Source organism: Haemaphysalis longicornis, unplaced genomic scaffold (genome assembly GCF_048455015.1).
Source record: "Haemaphysalis longicornis isolate Haplotype H1 unplaced genomic scaffold, Haemaphysalis longicornis Haplotype H1 scaffold_18, whole genome shotgun sequence".
Taxonomy (NCBI): Eukaryota; Metazoa; Arthropoda; class Arachnida; order Ixodida; family Ixodidae; genus Haemaphysalis; species Haemaphysalis longicornis.
Window position 1 is genome coordinate 3,419,210 of NW_027526282.1, and position 18,702 is coordinate 3,437,911.

An 18,702-nucleotide genomic window follows, 5' to 3' on the forward strand; every position below is an offset into this window, starting at 1 on the left:
GCAGAAAAAAAAATTCACTCCGCCGTCGCCTGCTGTCGACCGCGCCACTATAGCTACTGGCGCCATTTTAAGAAATCAACCAGCAACAGTTACGAAAGGTTCCACTAGATGGGTTCCGCGTTCTTCTTGCAACGCACGGGGAGTAGGGAAACGTGGTTCTATAAACGTTGAAGTAGGGCGCCACGATCACGCGCGTCTTCGCCGTACGGCAACGTTGGCATCGAAACACCCGGCCTGGAGCAGTGGAACGCGGTAAATTTAAAATTATTTAAGCAAACCTTTGGCGTCATTACCTTGGGAGCAGCGCGACACGAGAGGAACAAAATGAGAGTTTAACGGGAAGGCGAAGGGAGGCATTTACTTGGCAATAGTCGATAAAGACTATAGTCTTTTGTCGACATTTGCAACGAAAGGAGCAGATACGCGGCCAATTTTTGTTACGGTTAATAATAGTTCAATTTCAGTAGCAGTATCGCTTATGCCAGTTGGCCGGTGCCGTGTATGGAAAGCCGTTCGCGCGAGCTCTCTGCTCTGACCAGAAAGAAACGAGCGTCAATGCGCCGTGTGTACGGTATTTTTTTTTTCCAAGCTCACAGCGCTTTCACGGCGATTTGACGAAGTCGGCGATGAGCGGCGGCATGTCCCAGGAGTGAGCTAACGTAAGGGTCTCTGTCATAATCACTTCGTCGGAAATGAAGCGAGCGCACTCGTACTTGCTTTAGCTCCCTTTCTCCTCCGTTTGCAAAGTTCACAAAACGTAGCCACTTGCTTCGCCGAGGTTCGTCGTTGGGCAGCACACGAAAGGAGATCTCTTCACCGGCGGGGATGTCACACTCCCTCGACGATTTGCCCGTACTACATGGGCATTTCAGGACGCAGCAACGAAACTTCATTGTAAAGTACTCGAACAAACTGAAGTTTTCAGTGGTTGTAAACTGGAAACGAGCTCGTAACGACAGCAGCAAGCCAACATCATTCCGAAACTTCTGCGACTACTGGCTCTATCTCGTCGCTGCTTGCTGTTCCTTACTCCCCTCGCTTATATTTTTACCTTTGCTGGTTGGCGATATGACGGCCAACCTCCTGTCAAGGGATTAAGATACCAAACAAGGTCGCGGCTGTGCGTGCTGGAGCGGTTCGTTGACCCAGGCAGCCTCGAACCAGGAAATTCGTCTGTGCGACGGGGAGATGTCGAGCTCGGCCGGCGGCAGTTTCGTACGCATTGGCGTACACGTTTGCGTGTTTGTTCAGAACTTCAACAGTTTACTCCACCGTTCTTAGTGTCATAAAAGGAATGTGTAGTATGTTTAACGGACATATACCTCACTATGCAAACTGGTAAGCCCTGCCTAACTTGCGTTTGCTTTGGCCGGCCTCCACTAATCGCAGAGCATTCTAGTGTGACATCATAGGTTCTGTTGCGGGAAATGAGCTGGTGGGTCGCATGGTCATTCCCTTTTTTCCTAAGTATGTAGCTTACTTGAGCGAGGTTTGCGTTAAAAGTGGCGTCAGTATGGTTCTAACAAGGAAATCTTTCGAATGAACCAAACTTGTGTTTTCTCTTCATGGCTCCTTTAACAGGATAGAAGGAGTGTTCAAAGTGAACAAGTAAATGGCGCAATTGGGGAAGGCCTGCTAGGTTGACTGGTTGGTCAAATACTGTACCCGGCCCCCACACCTCCTGGCGTAATAACGTCGCACTGTTTGGCAATGTATATCCAGGATATTTTATTCCTAACATGTTCTTTTGATTGTTCAAGCGCCGGTTCAGCAGGTTACACATGCAATAATTTGTTTAAATTTACCCTTGTACAAAGGCCAGTGTGTCGGCTTAGCGACCATCACGAAATAGGCAGAGATGCTGGTGTGAGAAAAGCGGCCTTTTCGGATGCATTTTTTTGTGCCAAAAGGTGTCAATCTGCCGCATAAACGCACACATCACACACATTCAAGATTTCGACGTGGTTCGGTAATCTGTTCATTTATACGAATTAGTACGGAGTGCCATTAAAGAATTGGGGCTACATTCACAGGCAATATTCCTTCTAATTTTACGTACCTGGTTCGTTCGGTCGATGATCGTTTTTGTTTTTCCCGCTGTCAACAGATCGATCACTGAGACAGCAACAGGAATTCAAAGAATGTATGGGTCAGTTTTTTCCTGTGGTAAGTCTCATTTTTTACACATTCTTATTATAGCTGCTCTCTATTTTTAAATCCCGTACATGGAACGCCCTCTGGATGCTTGATTGACAAATCAGACAAAGTTGCAGTCGATCTCCACGGAATGGTTCATGTGTTAGAAAGCGAAGTCTCCTGTACACATTAGTAGAATAAATTTCCACGAAGAAGGAGGCCCAGCATTACTTTGGCTGAAATGCAGCGCACTTTAGTATACCCTGTACAGAATGGTGTGTTTTACCCCCCAAGAGCTGTAAAGAGGCGCCTGTTAGGTGTCAATTTGCAGCTTAGGAATCCTGCTGATGTGTAAAATTAGCATTTTTACTTTCTTCCCCAAAGTGCGTAGCGCGATATTTGCGGAAATTTTTCCTGGTTTTTAAAAAGCATTCAATAATCCACTTCACAGTAAGGGTATTACGCGGCCAGTCGCATTGTGGCCATGTTTCTAACAACTCCTACAGGGTGGATAATTCGGCATACACACAAAACGCTGACGTTATAAATCACTTACCGTTTACTGACTAGTGATCACATTCAGGCCTCACAGCACATGCCAAAACATACGTAATGCATGTTTTTTTTGGAGTTCTAATTGAATTTCGTGATTTAAAAACGAACGACACGAGCAGGGTTGTAGAATCACGTCTGGATTTGACGTTCTCGCACCAGCTGTTAAAGTCATGGGACGACAGCGCACCTGGCACACGGACGAAAAGGAAGTGAACTGGACAGACACTAGCGCTGGGACCAACAGTTTATTAAAATAGATACACCACACACACATATATATGCCCAGTAGACACATAATGCCGCTTGTTCATCAGCGGCGCATGCGTAGGAAGTTTAATTCCTTCATAGACAGTGCTATGGACGCCGAGCTGACACATGTAAGTACCAACATGTTAACCAGTTTTGCCTCAATAATCACTCACGCGATACGTCAGAACATCTTTTAACCACAACTGTTTTATCGAAGAAATGCACGCATTCACACGTAGAGCAGCGCTCTGCTAGGAACCCATCGCGCACGTTACTTTCGAGTGCGTGAACTTTGTTGGCATCCTCCCTTAACATATCAACATCTTCCCTTCTGCCCAACGTAACATTTTTGGCAGAAAAGTTGAATTTTAAAGATAACCCCTTCTCCGCATTCAACATAGGCCATCATGTGCTTCGTGCTGCAATTTGTTTCCCGAATGACAGCGGGTCGCAGCCATCGAAGAACAGCTGGACGGAACGGGCCTGCAGTGTTCGCCGTTCAATTCCGTCGTCCTGTTGTATTCGCCGCGCGAGGCGTAGTGGCAGCCGGCGCCCCCGAGGGAGTCGCGAGCGATAGCGTAGAGCTCATCAGGAAAATGGGCCAGATAATTGCTGAGGTTCCGGAGATTAGAGTGCTGGGCATGCTGATCAGCAGAAACGGTAGCAAAGACAAGCTGCTGAAGAATCTGGCAACCATGAAGGCGAGTACCCTGCGGCTGATCCAGCGCGTGTCGACCAAGAAGGTGGGCATGCGTGAGGAAGGGCTTACAACGCTGGTGCAGTCCTTCGTGATCAGCCAAGTCGCGTACATGGCAGAGTACCACACGTGGACGCAGACCGACATGGATAAGATCGACGCCATGATCCGTATAATGTACAAGAAGGCATTGGGACTGCGCGAGTCTACGAACACCGAGAGGCTGTTGCAGTTGGACGTCCACAACACGGTGGACGAGATCATCGAGATGCAACTGGAAGCGCAGCGAGAGCAGCTGGCAGCGACCAAGAGGGGCAGAAGCATCCTCGAGACCCTGTGCTACGACTACCGGGTCACAGGGAGACACATCCAGAAACTCGACGAGACGGTGCGCGAACACATGCGGCTGAGCCCCATCTCAACGAACGGGCACCCGTAGCACAACCAAGAGAGAAGACGCGCTAAAGCCAAGTTTCCCGTCGAACAGTACGGCGTACCCAGACGGCGCGAGCTTCGAAGAGTATGCGGTGGAACCCCACTAAGCCATCGAATCTACAAGCAAGACAGACCAGTCATGAGCCATCCAGCAGGTCTTCGCCGCGCTCGAAAGGCACGGGCTCGGCAAAACGGGCTAGTCCCGAGTAGAGTCGCAGAAGGCGCGACGCCAGGCCACGTCGAAATGGAGCCGTAACCCGGCTCCCGCCCACTGCTGAATTTGTTTCAATAAAGTCTTCTCTAGTACAGTCTAGTTCAAAGAGGCCCTGAAAGTAGTTTTGCCGAGTCCGACACGTGCGTGTTCGCAATTTAAGGTAAACCAATGACCTCCTTCCAGAATTTTGTTAAAGCGATGAGTATTAGTGGAGACCTTGCAAATCAAAACATGACATTTTCACCCGCGCCGTGATTCTCACTCGTTTCGTCCACTTTCCCGCACCGCGCGAAGTGACTGCCCATGATGCTCACCTCTCGGCAACGTCTGCAAGAACATCCGGCTGCGGGAGTCGTCTGCTGCTGCGATGTTCTGCGCCGCAGTAGTGTACTTCGAACAGCCTCAGCATCGCTTTTGGAGGGGTCCATCTGACTTTCTTCATTCTGTTTTGCAGCGCTTTATTTTTTTGTCATTTTACCTATAAATCCTGCAGTCCGCTTACGGCTGCAAAAGCTGACGGAACGTATGGGGCACGACTATTACACTTCCACTCCACGTCGAAAGATCCCGGGAAAAAAGAACGACCCGGTCACCGCGCGTACGCGGCGACGACTTGTGTCGGTCATGGGAATCTGAAATATGTGAGCGAATGACCCAAGAATCGCCTCAAAATTTGTTAGGTGAGCACGTTTATGCGTTCCTTAGCAACCTCAGTTTATCCCTGACATTCCAAGTCCCTCCTCCACTCGAGCCTCCAGTGGAGGAGATCCTTGAAATCGATTTCCCCATACATAAGCATTGCGAAATCCTCCCCTCAGTCGAGTGGATGGAGCAAATGGAGCGGAGGAGGGACTCAGAATACGGCCCTAGAGGTTGCTAATGTATGGCCGCTCGTTGGCGGCAATGTCGAGCTCGGTCGTGTTGTGGTGACGCCTACATGCGCGTACACAGCAATTAGTAATATTCTATTCCGTTATTCAGATCGGTTGTAAACATTTATCACTTGAACCAAAAAACAGCCGAAGTGTTGCACGGTACGGGACTTCCTTAGGGTGCGTCGTGCAATCAATTCCCCTTCCTCCACCTTCCCTCCGCCCCAACTACTTTCCTGGAAACTTCTACGCAACACTGTGTTTATCAAATAGACAAGTACGAGTGGTTTTGGAAGAGCAGTGTGAGCTTTGGGACGGCGCCTGCCCCTTTGTACGACCCTGCATTTGACTGCACAAAACAAACATTTCACCCTCGCTTTTTGCCTTGATGGCCTGGTGGCCCTTTTCTATCTATAAAGGCTCTTCATTCATTTTTTTACGTGCTCAGTGCTGCCAATTCTGATATGTAGAGGGTTTGGTCGCCAGCCGCAGCCCTATGGGTTGGCTTGGGGAGGGCCCCAAGCCCACCTGTTGTCTTATTTAAGTGAATGGAAGGAAACTATGTAAACTATATATAAAGACATACCAATTTCACAAAATACACACATGAGTATTTCTTTCTGAAAGTGCAATTGCCTTTTTCTATATACAAGGCACGAGTTTAAATTGAACACATCATGCTGTAGCGGCACTTCGTAATCGACAGCAGGCGCCCACTGTGAGTGAGGGGGGTCCCGGTGTACCATGCTCCTCACCCAATGTTTCTGTTCCTTTTTGACGCCACTACGTCAGATCCAAATTACGCGTAGCCACCCTCAACGTAAGAGGTTTAGCCAATAGGCGTCGGCAATACCAAGTGCGACGCCTCTTGCTCAAAAGAGATCTTGATTTGGTGGCTCTGCAGGAAACAAAAATTGAAAGTGAAAGAGCGACAGATAGCATGGTGCAAATTTTTTGTGATCGGTTCGGAGTGTGCGTGAGTCACGCGGTAGGGAATTCCGCGGGCTGTTCTCTATTGTTGCGTAAGTCTGTTAACATGATAGTTCAATATGTGGTCTCTTGTACATTGGGGCGCTTTGTCGTGTGTGATTTTTTGTTGGGAGACAAAGAGTTCAGAGCGATTTGTGTGTATGACCCAACAAAGGCTAAGTGCCGCAGGGACTTCTTCGCTGAACTGACAAAGATTTTGAATGCGAAAGAAGCATTATAGTAATGGGCGATTTTAATTGTGTATATCGTACTTGTGACAGGGCCAATCCGAACGCGCCAGCAGATGCAAGTGCGGAGTTCCTAGAGGCGCGGATCGCTGAGCAGGGCCTACACGACGCGAACAGTATTCTGAGTGGTGCAGGGACCCTGGCTTTCACGCAGTTTCAGGGGTCTAGCCATGCGCGTCTGGACCCCAAATACGTGTCGTCAGAGCTTGTACCAGTATGTCATAATTATTATGTATAACCACAGTCATTCAGCGACCATTGCCTGGTTACGTTGTCGATGGGTTCTGAAAGAAAACAAAAGTCAAATTTCAGTTGGGAGCTGTGGAAACAGAACGCCAAACTGCTTCAGGATGGTTTATTTGTAGAGAGAGTTAGAGAATGTTGGATGCGCGACAATTATGACAAGGGTTGGACTACATAAGGAACTCTGACCGCGGACACACCCTGTGCATAGCTTTCCTTGGTAGTTAGTTGTTCCCGTTCTTCTTTTCTTTTGTCGCGCTCCGCGCTAGGGGGGGGGGGGGGGATCCCTGTAGCGGCACTTCGTAACCTACAGCAGGCGCCCACTATCATCACCATGGACCGCTGTGCCAGCGTCACCAGCGCGTGGCCTCGACAAGCACGACGAGCCACGCGCTAGAGAACACCCAGTTCTGCTCCCTTATTTTGCCTCGCTTGATTTATTCTAATGAAAACATAACTCTTCTTGGCCAATCCCCCTAAGTGGGTATGCGCCATTTTTCGGGCCACCACCACCACCCAGGCTGTTGTGCTGCTCGGCCGCATTCCACGGCCGCATTCCATTGGCTTAACTGATCAATTTATATTGTAGTTCCACAGTTCAACAAAAACGTTTTCCCCTGGATTCGCGAATACGATGCCACTTAAACAACCGCGCTGCTTAAACTATCGGACAAAAAAAAAAACCTTGCCGAAATTTAAATCGCGACGTTGCCCGAGCGAGCGCGAGAATTTAGCCCACTGCGCCACGACGCAGTGGGCGGTTGCGCCGAAACAACCTGCATACTAGATCACGACACACTATTTCGGTCATATCAGTGTTTTCCGCTTGATTTCAAAGGCTCATGGCTGGTTAACTGAACATTTCTTATACAAGACGCGTGCAGTAAGGTTCCATTAGGCCCCACCGTAGCTGATCTCCAGCAACATCACTGTTTCGGCTGTGATTGCGATTTCGCCCTGCGGGAATTGTGCTCGCCCTGTTTCTGTTTTATACTTTACGCAAAAAACTTTGGTTGATAATAATTCTTTCTTACCTAATAAACAGTCCGTAATTCCTGTCCTGTTCTTAATTAACTGAGGTTATATTTTCTGCAAGGGTTGCTGGTCGCACACGAATATGCAGTTGGCAACTCCGGGAAACGAATTCTCGCCAAAGAGGACAACCGAAGCGTCGTAAGTCGAAATACGGATCGCATTAGCGCTAGTGTTGAGTCGTATAAACTTCATGGACCTTAAAATTTTTATTATACTCTAGGAACTAATACAAGAGAGCCGCATTCATTGCTGCACGAATGTTGCCTGGGCGTAGTTTCCACTTCACGATCAATTCCCGACGAGCGTTCCGCCGATCGGTATTGTCGGCGTCTTCGGTCAGTGAGCCATGCACACCACGCGACGTTTCGATCAACGGACGTTCTCGTGTCAGCGTGGGCGTCGTGTGACAACGCGGTGCGCCAACTCGGAAGTCCGCATCGCCGTTGTGTCGTCGTCATGTCGGCCTGGCCAACGCTGCTTAACTGGAAGCGTGATAATAGAGTAAAAGGATACATATGGACGAACTCGATATCATTAAGACTGCTGCATGAAGCGCTAATTAACCAAAAACACTGCTGCGACCAGTCGACGCTGAACAGATGAGGCTCCTCTTCGTCGGAAATGCGAGAAAAGTCGTCCCAAAGCAAGATTTCTGCTTCGTTACGTACGCGGGATAATTGATGACGTACATGCCGGAAGATGGCGGAGCCCAAAAACACGCAGTATAGGGTGGGAACCTGGCAACGAACTTTGCAACGAAAATGTGTGCTTTCCGCTGCAAGTAAAAATGTTATACTTAGCACAGATAACGCTTACGACCCAATCTAGAGATTGCGTTTGTTAATTTAGTGCGCTCGAAGTGCCTTTTAGGACCTTGTTAATTGCCCCACCACCACGCGTTTTTACGTTAGTCCAAGGAGATGCAGACATTCTCGAAACAGGGTCCGCAAATTCACACACTTGTGTTTCCAGGTTATCAGGTTCGCATTTAACGACATTTAGAAAATCATCTACGAATCAGAACACCCCACGGCATTGCTTCCTTCTAATCTCGCCGAGAGGCTTCTGTCACAATATGCCAAAAATTGCTTCACACAGGAGCTATACAGGGAGTGTGTATACGGTCCTGTATAGCTCCTGTGTTCAGGTCTCGTCATACTCAGTATTATTTCGTTGGCTGCCATGGTGCAGCCTACGGTTTCATCTACCGGAATAAATGTACTGCCATTAGCTGCGCAGCGATAACTGTCATCACTGGAAGCGAGAGCCGTCGCAATATTGAGCTATTTAAAATCAGCTCTTCAGCTGTTGCAGCAGAGTAAAACTGTAGAAAAGCCATGTCAGCGATATTAACATATTGTCAAGCGTCTCAGACATTAATGTTTCACCGTGAAATTCCAGTGGATCCCGTCGCAAGTCGGGGTAGCGCGAAACGAACAGGCTGACAGCTTAGCGAGGAAGTCCTTATGATCTACTAGAATGGTGAAACCACGGTGCACCTTCCAACGGCTACAGTACAAGACCCTCGCACTAACTTTAATTGGGCAGCTGTAGTGTCCAACCAATCAACCTGCCCAGAAAAAGAGCCCAAAAAAGCCAAATCCTGTCTGCTCCAACGAGTAAGAAGTGTCCCAGCGCGTACACCAGCTTGGCTATACAGGGTCAACATGGCGTCATCACCTTTGTGCCCCTCATGCAGTGTCCCTGGTGACATTGATCTCTTTAATGTGAACTGTTCTGAAAACAACTTCCAGCGCACGGACATGCTTCGTGATCGACAGAAACTAGGAATGTCCCATGCTACACCGGATGACATTATTCTTCCTAGGGGCCATTGGATTTTACAGAAGTGTCTTGTCACCTGATGATATTTTTGCACTCGACAGGAATAAGGGATGAATAGTTGTTGTTGATGTATCTTTTTTAGATATGGTGTCGCTTAAAAGTTGAAATTTCTTGCAGTTTATGCAAGGCTAAACCGCCTTAAAAATACAATACTACTACTACTACTAATACTACTACTACTACTACTACTACTGTTGCTGCTGCTGCTGCTGCTGCTACTGAAAAGCCCATTTTCGGGGGTAAATGGGGGTAAAAGTGTGAGACATAGGAGTTCCCCACGAAGATTTTTCGGGCGAACTGCTGAAGGGGAACTTGTCTAGAAGTAAGTTTGATTATGGTTAGTTTTCAAATACTGCGTGGATCATGTGCTAGGGGTGGCCTATTTTAATACATATCATTTGATCATATTCTTCTGTGTTGATAATCTGGCCGCCCCTTCATTCTTTGCTGCAGAGCTGACCACGACCACTCAGTTCCCACGTGTCACCGACTAATGTAGCACCATAGTTGCCAGGTTCTGCTACAATGAAGGATCCCTGTTTAGTTTTCAGTGAAATCTTCCTTTGCGCCGGAACTGGTTATCATCACTGGCAATTAGGTAGCATTTATTTGTACCAAGCAACGACTAATCCTAGATAACTTCCCCGGGCTACGATGTTATTCAGGAGTTTCCTTCTTGAGTACAGACTGGGCTCAGAGCTCAGTCCTCTTGCTCGCAATCTCTTCGCTAGGGCTCCCAGCCTCGTTTTCTTGTGCAAATTTCTTCTTGTGACTTGACACTAACATAACCTATATTTGTTTAATGCATACTGTTCCCTAATTATCACTTCATGCTCTCAACCAGTGCGGCTTTAGAAAGTTTTTTGGCTGTCTCTTCTTAATAACTAGCACTAACAAAGAGCAGGAATTTCTCTGAAATTACCTGTGCGTCCTAGTGAGGTCAATGGCATCACAATATAATCGTCATGTGTGCTTTAAAGGACCCATGAAGACAAAATACAAGTTGGGATTAATAAAAAGCCGGCTTAGCCCCCATAACAATGATACCAATGTCATCGCAATCTTCGAACAAATAACGGAAATATGAAAGAAAACGTGTGAAGCAGTCGCTACGCCCTAGCCAATTTCCCCCAACTTGTCTGTGACGTCACGGAACCTTATTTGTGCTATTGGCGGCCGCCTAACTGACCTTTCGCGACGAAACATGACTGTACGTCTGTAATGGGGCCTCTAGTTCCATTTGACAGCATCACATGAATGCTAACGTGCAGTTAACGCACTGAAAATTAAATTTTTTTGTTGGCCCCTATGACGTCATTCTTGCTCATAATACGTCAATGCGGCGCAAAATTTGAAAGGTTCAAATACTTGCTTTTTTTCGTTAAAAAACATCTTTTGTGGCTGCAATGGAGCTGAGTGAGATACTGAATCCTAGTTATTTCAAATTAAACGGCGTTGTATTTTCTCTTCGTGGCTCCTTTAAGTGTAAAACACTACATTTTTTTTTAACGAATATCTTTTGCATAACCGGCACTGATGACTGAACACCACAGCAGTGCTGCTGTCGTCATAGGGTGAAGTGCGACTTCATATATTTTCAAATCGATGCAGTGGGATTTTTACCTAAGATAGAAATTGCGTTGACCTGACGCTTGCAACGAGTCATGGCGCACGGTCAGGCTACCGAACATTTTGAAAACTTCATGGGAAGCAAAAGGTATAAATCTTACTAATTAAAGTGTGTACAATTTTGTCTTCAAGATCGATACAGTCCTCAACGCAACGCTTGGATGGGCAGATTTTAGTAGTACAGCATGGAAAATTTGCAATGACACGGTAAGTGACTACACTGTTTCTAGCTAAATTTTGGGCAGCGTTGCGGTTGCCGTTAATATGACGAGTAATAACTAGTGCGAGACCAATAAAGATACTTTCCCGTCTGAGACAATGTCTAGCACCTTTTTCGTGCTAACATGAGCAAACTGGTCTGCATGAGCGTAAATAAAAATTTCAGGCATGAAGTTAGTGCATAGTAACAGCGAAGCTGTTCTTGGTCGAGGCTTTAATGGGACGAGGCGTGGTAACGTGGGTGCAGCGAAGTGGAGAGGGCACAACCTAGCGAGAAAGACAGCAAGCGCCACGCAAACCTGCAGCATAGGGGGGCACTACGTGCAACGTAGTGTGGAAAGAGGGAGCGGGAGCCAACCGCAGGTGGGCGGAGCCAAGGCGCGGGTGAAAGCATGGGCCGAAAGCGGAGGGTGGGGGTCATTGATAGGAGGAGGCTAGTCGGCCAGATGGGGAGCCCTCTCTCATCACGCGGGTCGGAGGAGCACGCATATATAGAGGAGTGTTCCTGGCGGTGGTTCCTCGAATGTTAGGAAAAGGGTAAACTCGCCCGCTTTTCGGTAGAAGAAGCCACCCGTCGGGAGCGCCAGCGAGATGCGGCGCTCAAATGGGAGCGAACGTGAATCGATCTGCGGGCTTTGAGAAGCGCTACGAATCTGACCCTCGCCGTTGGGGAACGCCAAGCAGCTTCGCTGTTAACATGGGAGTTCACGACATGAAGTCAGTGAAGCTGGGCGCAAAAACCTATTTAGAAGTTTTACACTAAAAAAAAGATTATGTTAAAGAATTAGTAGAAATGCTGTTCCCAAGTCAAAGTGCTGGTCATATCAAACTTCATCAAAAGTAGAAGCTTCGCAAACTCGTACCCACAAATATTTTTTATTCTTTGCTCACGTAAACAAATCAAAAATTTTGTAAATGTTACCCACTATCTTAAAAAGTTAGACAGTGATACTTTGCCATTTACGTAGCTTCCGCAAATAAATGCCAGAAGGATCGATTTGATTGATTCAATGATCATCTGGTTTCACATGCCAGCACTACATAGGCTATAATGCGCGCCGTAGTGCCGGGCTCCGGGTCAATGATGACGACGGGGAGATCTTTAACTGCGCCGAAATCTTCAACACACCGGCGTTTTCCCTTCTCTTATCCATCTGAATAGAGGCCGCCACGGCAGGGAATCTAACCCGCTTCCTTGGGCTCAAGGGCGCAACGGCATTACATTTTCTGGAGGAGTCTGCATGTCTATGCACACTGTTTAAAGATATATTTTATAGTATATGTATAGATGGTATTCGCATAAACGTTTAGCGGGCGATTTCTTTTCTTGGCAAAACTGAAAACCTCCATGCCAGTACCCATTGTGTATCAACATTTCGCAGAAAAAAAAAACAGGTCGCGGCATCCGTTGTATGCGCCAGTACCACCCAATTCTCGGCCGTGGCGGCAACAGACATGAATAATAGTAGTGACGTTGTCTGGTAATGCTCGACTTGTCCTAGATAACGCCTCATCACCGCCGGAGAATGGAGCCGCGGTTGCGAAAAGCGGCAGGACGCACGAAATTCACACCCTGCGGCGCAGGTGCCAGCGACTATTAATATAGACACAGGTGCGCCCCCACATTTCCCACAGCAAAGTCACTCAGTACAAAATCCAAATAAATTTTCAGAAGAAATTGTGAGGTTCGCGTGCAAGCCGTTTTAGATACTTCAGTACCGTAGAGTCGTAACAGCGACTGCACTGTTAGCGACACTAGCGATATCTATCGGCGAATGGCCCAACAGCCGAAGTGGTAGCGTTCGCCGAAAGCTGAGCAATATGTGGCCGATACCAAAGCACGGCAGCTGGCAATCAGTTAGTCTTTGCCGACGACTTCACTCGTGCCTTGCGACAGGTAGGTTGAAGGACCCTGCATAAAACAGCAGTTAACGTCGAGGCAATGTTGTGAGCTCAGGGGTCGGCCTCATGCGTGCGCCGCCCTGCTGCTGCCTGCGCGCCCCCGTTGCTAACGGGGCAAAACGGTTGCCGACATGCGCGCTACACAAGCGAATAGAACCTATCTATTTTGGCCTTGTTTCGTTCGATTAAATTAAGATACATGGAATGTCCGATAATTTCCCGGGAAGCTGCGTGCGAGTGAATAAAATAAAGAAACAAATCCACAATCTTCTTCAGAAACCCAACTTCATACGTCTGGTATTCATTAAGTTCCGCGAATGGGTTTCGCCACCCGCTCCTTCTGTCTCTAGCAAGGCAAGTCTCGAAAAGTTTCTGTATAGCCCGCATCGTCTATAGCATCGTGTATAGCCCGCAGGGAAACCTGCATTGAAGCACAAACTCTAGCCGTCCAGCAGCTCGAGGCTGCTCTCGCCAGGCAGAAGCGGAGCGACTCGCAGACGGGGGGGAAAGGGACGAACTCCCAAGTACCTTTCGCGCACCGCTCACGCCGACGCCGGCGGGGCCTAGTCCCGAAGACGTCGTGAACGTGGGTGGGATGTGGAGGCTCTGCGCATCCCGACCTCCCACTCCTTGCTGGCCATAAATAAAGTATTTCTCTCTCTCTCTCTCTCTTGAAGCGCCTGACGCGATCTCGCTTCAGGGACACAATGGAAGATCCACCACCCGTCGGGCACCGCCAAGCATCTCGTGCATCCCTTGCAGACTGTGGTAACGGTCCGAAAGGAGACGCTCAATGAGAGGTTGAAGATCAAGAGCCGTTACTAGCTGGCAATCCCCAAGGTAGTCTTCATGATGTGGAGGGATGCAATCCCCCGCGGGATCATGCTCAAAGTGACAGTGTCCGTGCTTCCAGCCCTGTGGTGCGGCCGACGCGTCCTTTTGAGGGATTGACAATCGAAAGAGAGAAGATACCTCCCTCCTCTGTGATAAAGGGAAGCAGCTCCTAAATGTTCTCCAGTGATGGCAGGAACAAAATATTGCACCCAGCGCGCGAAAAGATTATGGACATCTTCTTCGACTTGCAGACAATGTTCGTGTCTCTCCGTACGAAGTAAGCCAACGCTAAAGGTACGATTTACGAGCTACGATCTCAGTTAGCTGAGTGTCGCCGTGAAGAAGTCGCCCCACATAATCCACCACCTGTGTCCCGGTAGTCCTTCGCGGATGCTCTGCGTAACCCCAGGGACTCTGCATGCAATGCACGCGTCCCCGAACCATCACTCTATCCTCCCCTTCAGCCTGTGCAGCACCACCCAGACAAAGAAATTAGGCCTTTTGCAACTGACCCAAACCACGTTCTGCACATTAAGCCTCTTCTTCCGTGTGTTCATCCAGGCCCCGAAACTATTAATCTGCTCAAATCAACTTTCGGGAACGGTCCATCCGGAATCGGAGTAAAACAAGTTAAACCCATTCTTAACCGCACCGGGCTGACGCTAGTGTCTGCGGACCGAGCTTCGGTTGACAATCTCGAAAAAGCCATCGAAGGAAACACTCAGCTTAGAACAGCCATCTAAGTCACCCGTCCTACACACCGTTTGCCACAGTGCTATTTTTGTTTAACGGGTGCTGGAATGGGAGCCTCAGTGTGGGGCACTGCAGTGGCCAACGGAACAAACAATCTGACCATCAATGCACAACAATTATATAGTACTTGACAAGCAAATTCTACTACTTTTTAAAACTAAAATTGGAATAGCCCTTCCCACAAAGCAATGTTTATGGCACTGTTAACGCCCTTACAGATCATTGAATAAAAAATGGCAAAATAAGTGGTTGTTTTAACGGCATTAATATAGGTACCTACTCAAATTTGTTCCATGCTCTTCCACCGGTTGTTCATCAAATTACCGTCACTGAAAGCTATTTGTCTCATTTTTGCATACGAGAAGCTTGCATTGCGTATCATTTGATTACATACATTGCGGCGCAGTTACTAGGAGGACGATATTAAGAACTTTTGCACTTTGAATAACTCCACTGAATGGCCACTGGACGTTTAGCGACCTTTTGGACAATATAACTACTACACTTGTAAAAAAATGATATGCTCTTTGCCTGCACAGACAACTTTCTATTGAATAACACGATCTCGAAATTAACGTGATCGCGTCTTGAATTGTTTGAGGTTATTGATGTTGTATAAATTAACACCATTTTCCAAAAGCGCTAATGTTTCGGATTCAATCTTACAGTTACAAAAGTCTTTTTATGTAGACTGATTGTTTGCATAACTACTCTTCGGCCATTTATCTACTTTTTTTAGGAAATTACAACCGTGCCGCCTACAACAGTGCCTCCGGTGAGTCATTCTATCTTCCAAAAAAGTACACAGACCTAGCTGCTATTGGTAACTCCAAATTATGTGGCGTAATCTCGTACCTTTCTTTCTCTGATCTGTATATTTTCTCTCTTTACTTCGATATTTTATTAACTGCAATCGTAAAAAGTAACTTGTGGGTATTTTTTCTACGGATACAATTGCGTTATGGCCCCACTAAGCAAGCCCCTCACTGGTGACTGCCAGATAATTTCCAAAATTACAGCTAAAAGTTTCAGCTGAAATTATTTCTAATTGTGTCACACGTTCTTTAAGAAACCGTTACTCATGAGCATGCCGCAGTGCGGTTGAATAGAAACGACAGCATTTTCCCGCGTTGAGGGTTTTGTAGTTTCTCGCGCTACATATTTTCACCAGAAACTAATTTTTACATTTTCTTATAGAAAATTAATAATGAAAGCGCCTAACGTACCTTTATATTATGTTAAGGCGAGAGCATTGTTTGTCGCAAAATGTATGTCTCAGTTGCGCGCCGGTGAGTTTAGTCTTTCATCACTTATCCGGACCTAAAACAGTATTTAATTTATAAAGGCGAAAAGGAACAAGGTACCATGCACTGTCTGTGACGGCTGCAACAGCTACAGCAGAAACCTAGAGCTACGCTCACAGTTCGTACAATGCAATTTGCCTTTTTTCAAGATTTAAGTATGCATATGCACGTGTGGATTTTCAGTGTTTTGTGTTTACCCGAGAAGGTTAATTGTGTTTTAAAGAAGCTTATGTGCCCGAATACGCTTTAGGAACTACAAGAAGAAAATTTGGCCATGGGGCTAAAAATGAATATGAATAAATTTAACGTAATGAGGAACGAACCGGCCGAAGACGCCCTGTTATCATATGTAGAGAGAGAGAGAGAGAACGCCTCTAACGGAAGCTGAAGAGATCAGCCCCACTAACGGCAGGACTTGCTACTTCAGATGGGGTGAATACAGTGAGGTGACAACGGAAACTAGAGAGAAAACGAAAATGAAGGAAACAAAGGGGTGGGGGAGAGGAAATCCACACATATATAAATGTATATGACCAGAGGGTTCACAGAACCTCTTCTAACCCTATTTCCGCAAGAAAAGTAAGCAGAGTTTTTGTTTCCAGCACTGCCTCATCATGATTTCGCCAGGGTCCAAGGAAGTGTGAGAGTTCTAGAGGACCTCGACGTTGTAGTCGAACAAGTGCCTTCGATGCTGTTGCCCGCTGACTTGCATATCGCGGGCAGTGGCCTAAAATGTGCCTGACGTTGTCGGTAGTAGAGCACACTGTACACAATGGCGGGTCTACCCAGCCCAGCTTAAACAAGAAGCTTCGGGTGTATGCAACGTTAAGTCACAGCCGGTGTAGCACGCCTTCAGTGCGCTTTTGCAGACCCCGTGGACACCGGAAATCGCACTGAGGGTCTATAGCATGAAGAGGCGCATAACTTCTCAGAGGATCCTGCCAAGCCGGCAGCTGGAGTTGCCATCCTAGGTGAATTGCCGCCGCTTTGCTATCCTCGTTGGAATACGGGATTCAAACGGTGAAGTTGAGGTCGTAGGCTTCTGTGGCGACCGCATCGAAGATTTTGTTGCCTGTTATACCAGAATGACCTGGTATCCACTGAAGGAAAATTTCATGTCCTTCGCGCACCGCACTTGAAAAGTTTTCATTCATATTGCAGACAAGTTGATTTCGACAAAAGGGCGGCTTATTTGATAGTTGCAAGGCTGGCCAGGAATCGGAAAGAATTACCCACCGCCGAGCAGGACTTCCGCTTATGTAAAGAAGCGGTGCTCTGACAGCTGCTAGCTCCGTGACAGTGGAGGATGTGATGTGGATGAGCTTTTTTTTAATGGAACGTTCCGCTGACGGAATCCATACGCCAATTGCCAAAGAGGCCGAAGTCACGGATCCATCCGTGTACACTTGGATGTGGTCTGGCAAACGGGTTTGGATATGTAACATAACCATACAACAAGTAGACGGTAACTATTCCGGACAGGTTGTCTGTACTGATCCCAACCGCAAGACAGAAATGCGACGCAGAATACGTATGGGCTGAAGTGCACTCGGCAAGCACAACTGAATAATTAAAAATAAGCTAGCTCTATCACTGAAAAGAATAATATACAACCAATGCATTCTGCCGGGAATGATATATGAAGCGGAACTTTGCCGGCATACTACACGACTGGAAAGCTAACTTAGGTCGGCCCAAAAGGGCATGGAAAGTATAATGATACGAATAACGCTAAGGAAGAGGAATCCACCTTTTTGAATTTGAGGCCAAACTCAAGAAGGGGATATCATAGTTCAAATAAAGACTAGGAAATGAACTTGGGCTGGCCGCGTATAGTACGACGAACTGACTGCCGCTGGACCACCATCGTGAGGCAGTGGAGACCGAGAAGCGGGTTTACAAGAAGGGAAGGCCAGTAATCCGTTGGAGGGAAGAGACAAGGGAATTCTGACGCAGAGAATGCACTCGGGCGGCTCAGAACAGGAGCAGCTTGAGGTCGATGGGAGAGGCCTTCTTCCTGCAATGGACCTAGTAGCTGTTGTAGATGATAATGATGATGCTTCTGGTGTTGATATAATCCCATACGTAGTTCTTGTGTCTCGGCTTCGGTTCCCTGCAACGACATGCTTGGCGTCCGACATTATCGTTGATGGAGGATTCTCAATTTCCAGAAATCGGCATAGCACACTTACGCCATGTTGTCAGCTGCAAAATAGCTGTACCTGCAAACAGTCTCACGGCTCCTTTGTGGAGCAATTAAGATCGCGGTGCAAAATCATGAATGCGGTGCAGAGAAAATTATCCAAATAAACAAAAGCGCCTTCAAAAATAGAGTAACTCACTTGTGATTTTTACCTGCATAGTAAAGTGCACCATTTCTACTCCGTAAACCACAGGGTCAAAACCACCGATTGGCTTCCAAAAAAACGGAAAGCCCGGGTGAAGGATGAAGATTACCTAGTTTTATGTAAAATTCGCTGTTTTATTGGATTGTTAATTCAGAGCTGCTAGGCTAAGCATTTCTTGAATAACGCTTGTGCAGTAAGCAGCACCCTAGAAGCCA

At 47.2% G+C, this 18,702-nt stretch overlaps 1 protein-coding gene across 1 annotated transcript in view; it reads left to right on the forward strand.

The window, feature by feature from the left end:
• LOC144166540 (uncharacterized) overlaps positions 1-18,702 on the forward strand; it is an 87,226-nt gene that overhangs the window by 34,339 nt on the left and 34,185 nt on the right. Inside the window, exons 2-4 of the mRNA XM_077696039.1 lie at positions 2,108-2,166; positions 11,260-11,334; positions 15,575-15,610. Coding sequence (XP_077552165.1) covers positions 2,108-2,166; positions 11,260-11,334; positions 15,575-15,610 — 170 coding nt within the window. The remainder of the gene's footprint in view (positions 1-2,107; positions 2,167-11,259; positions 11,335-15,574; positions 15,611-18,702) is intronic.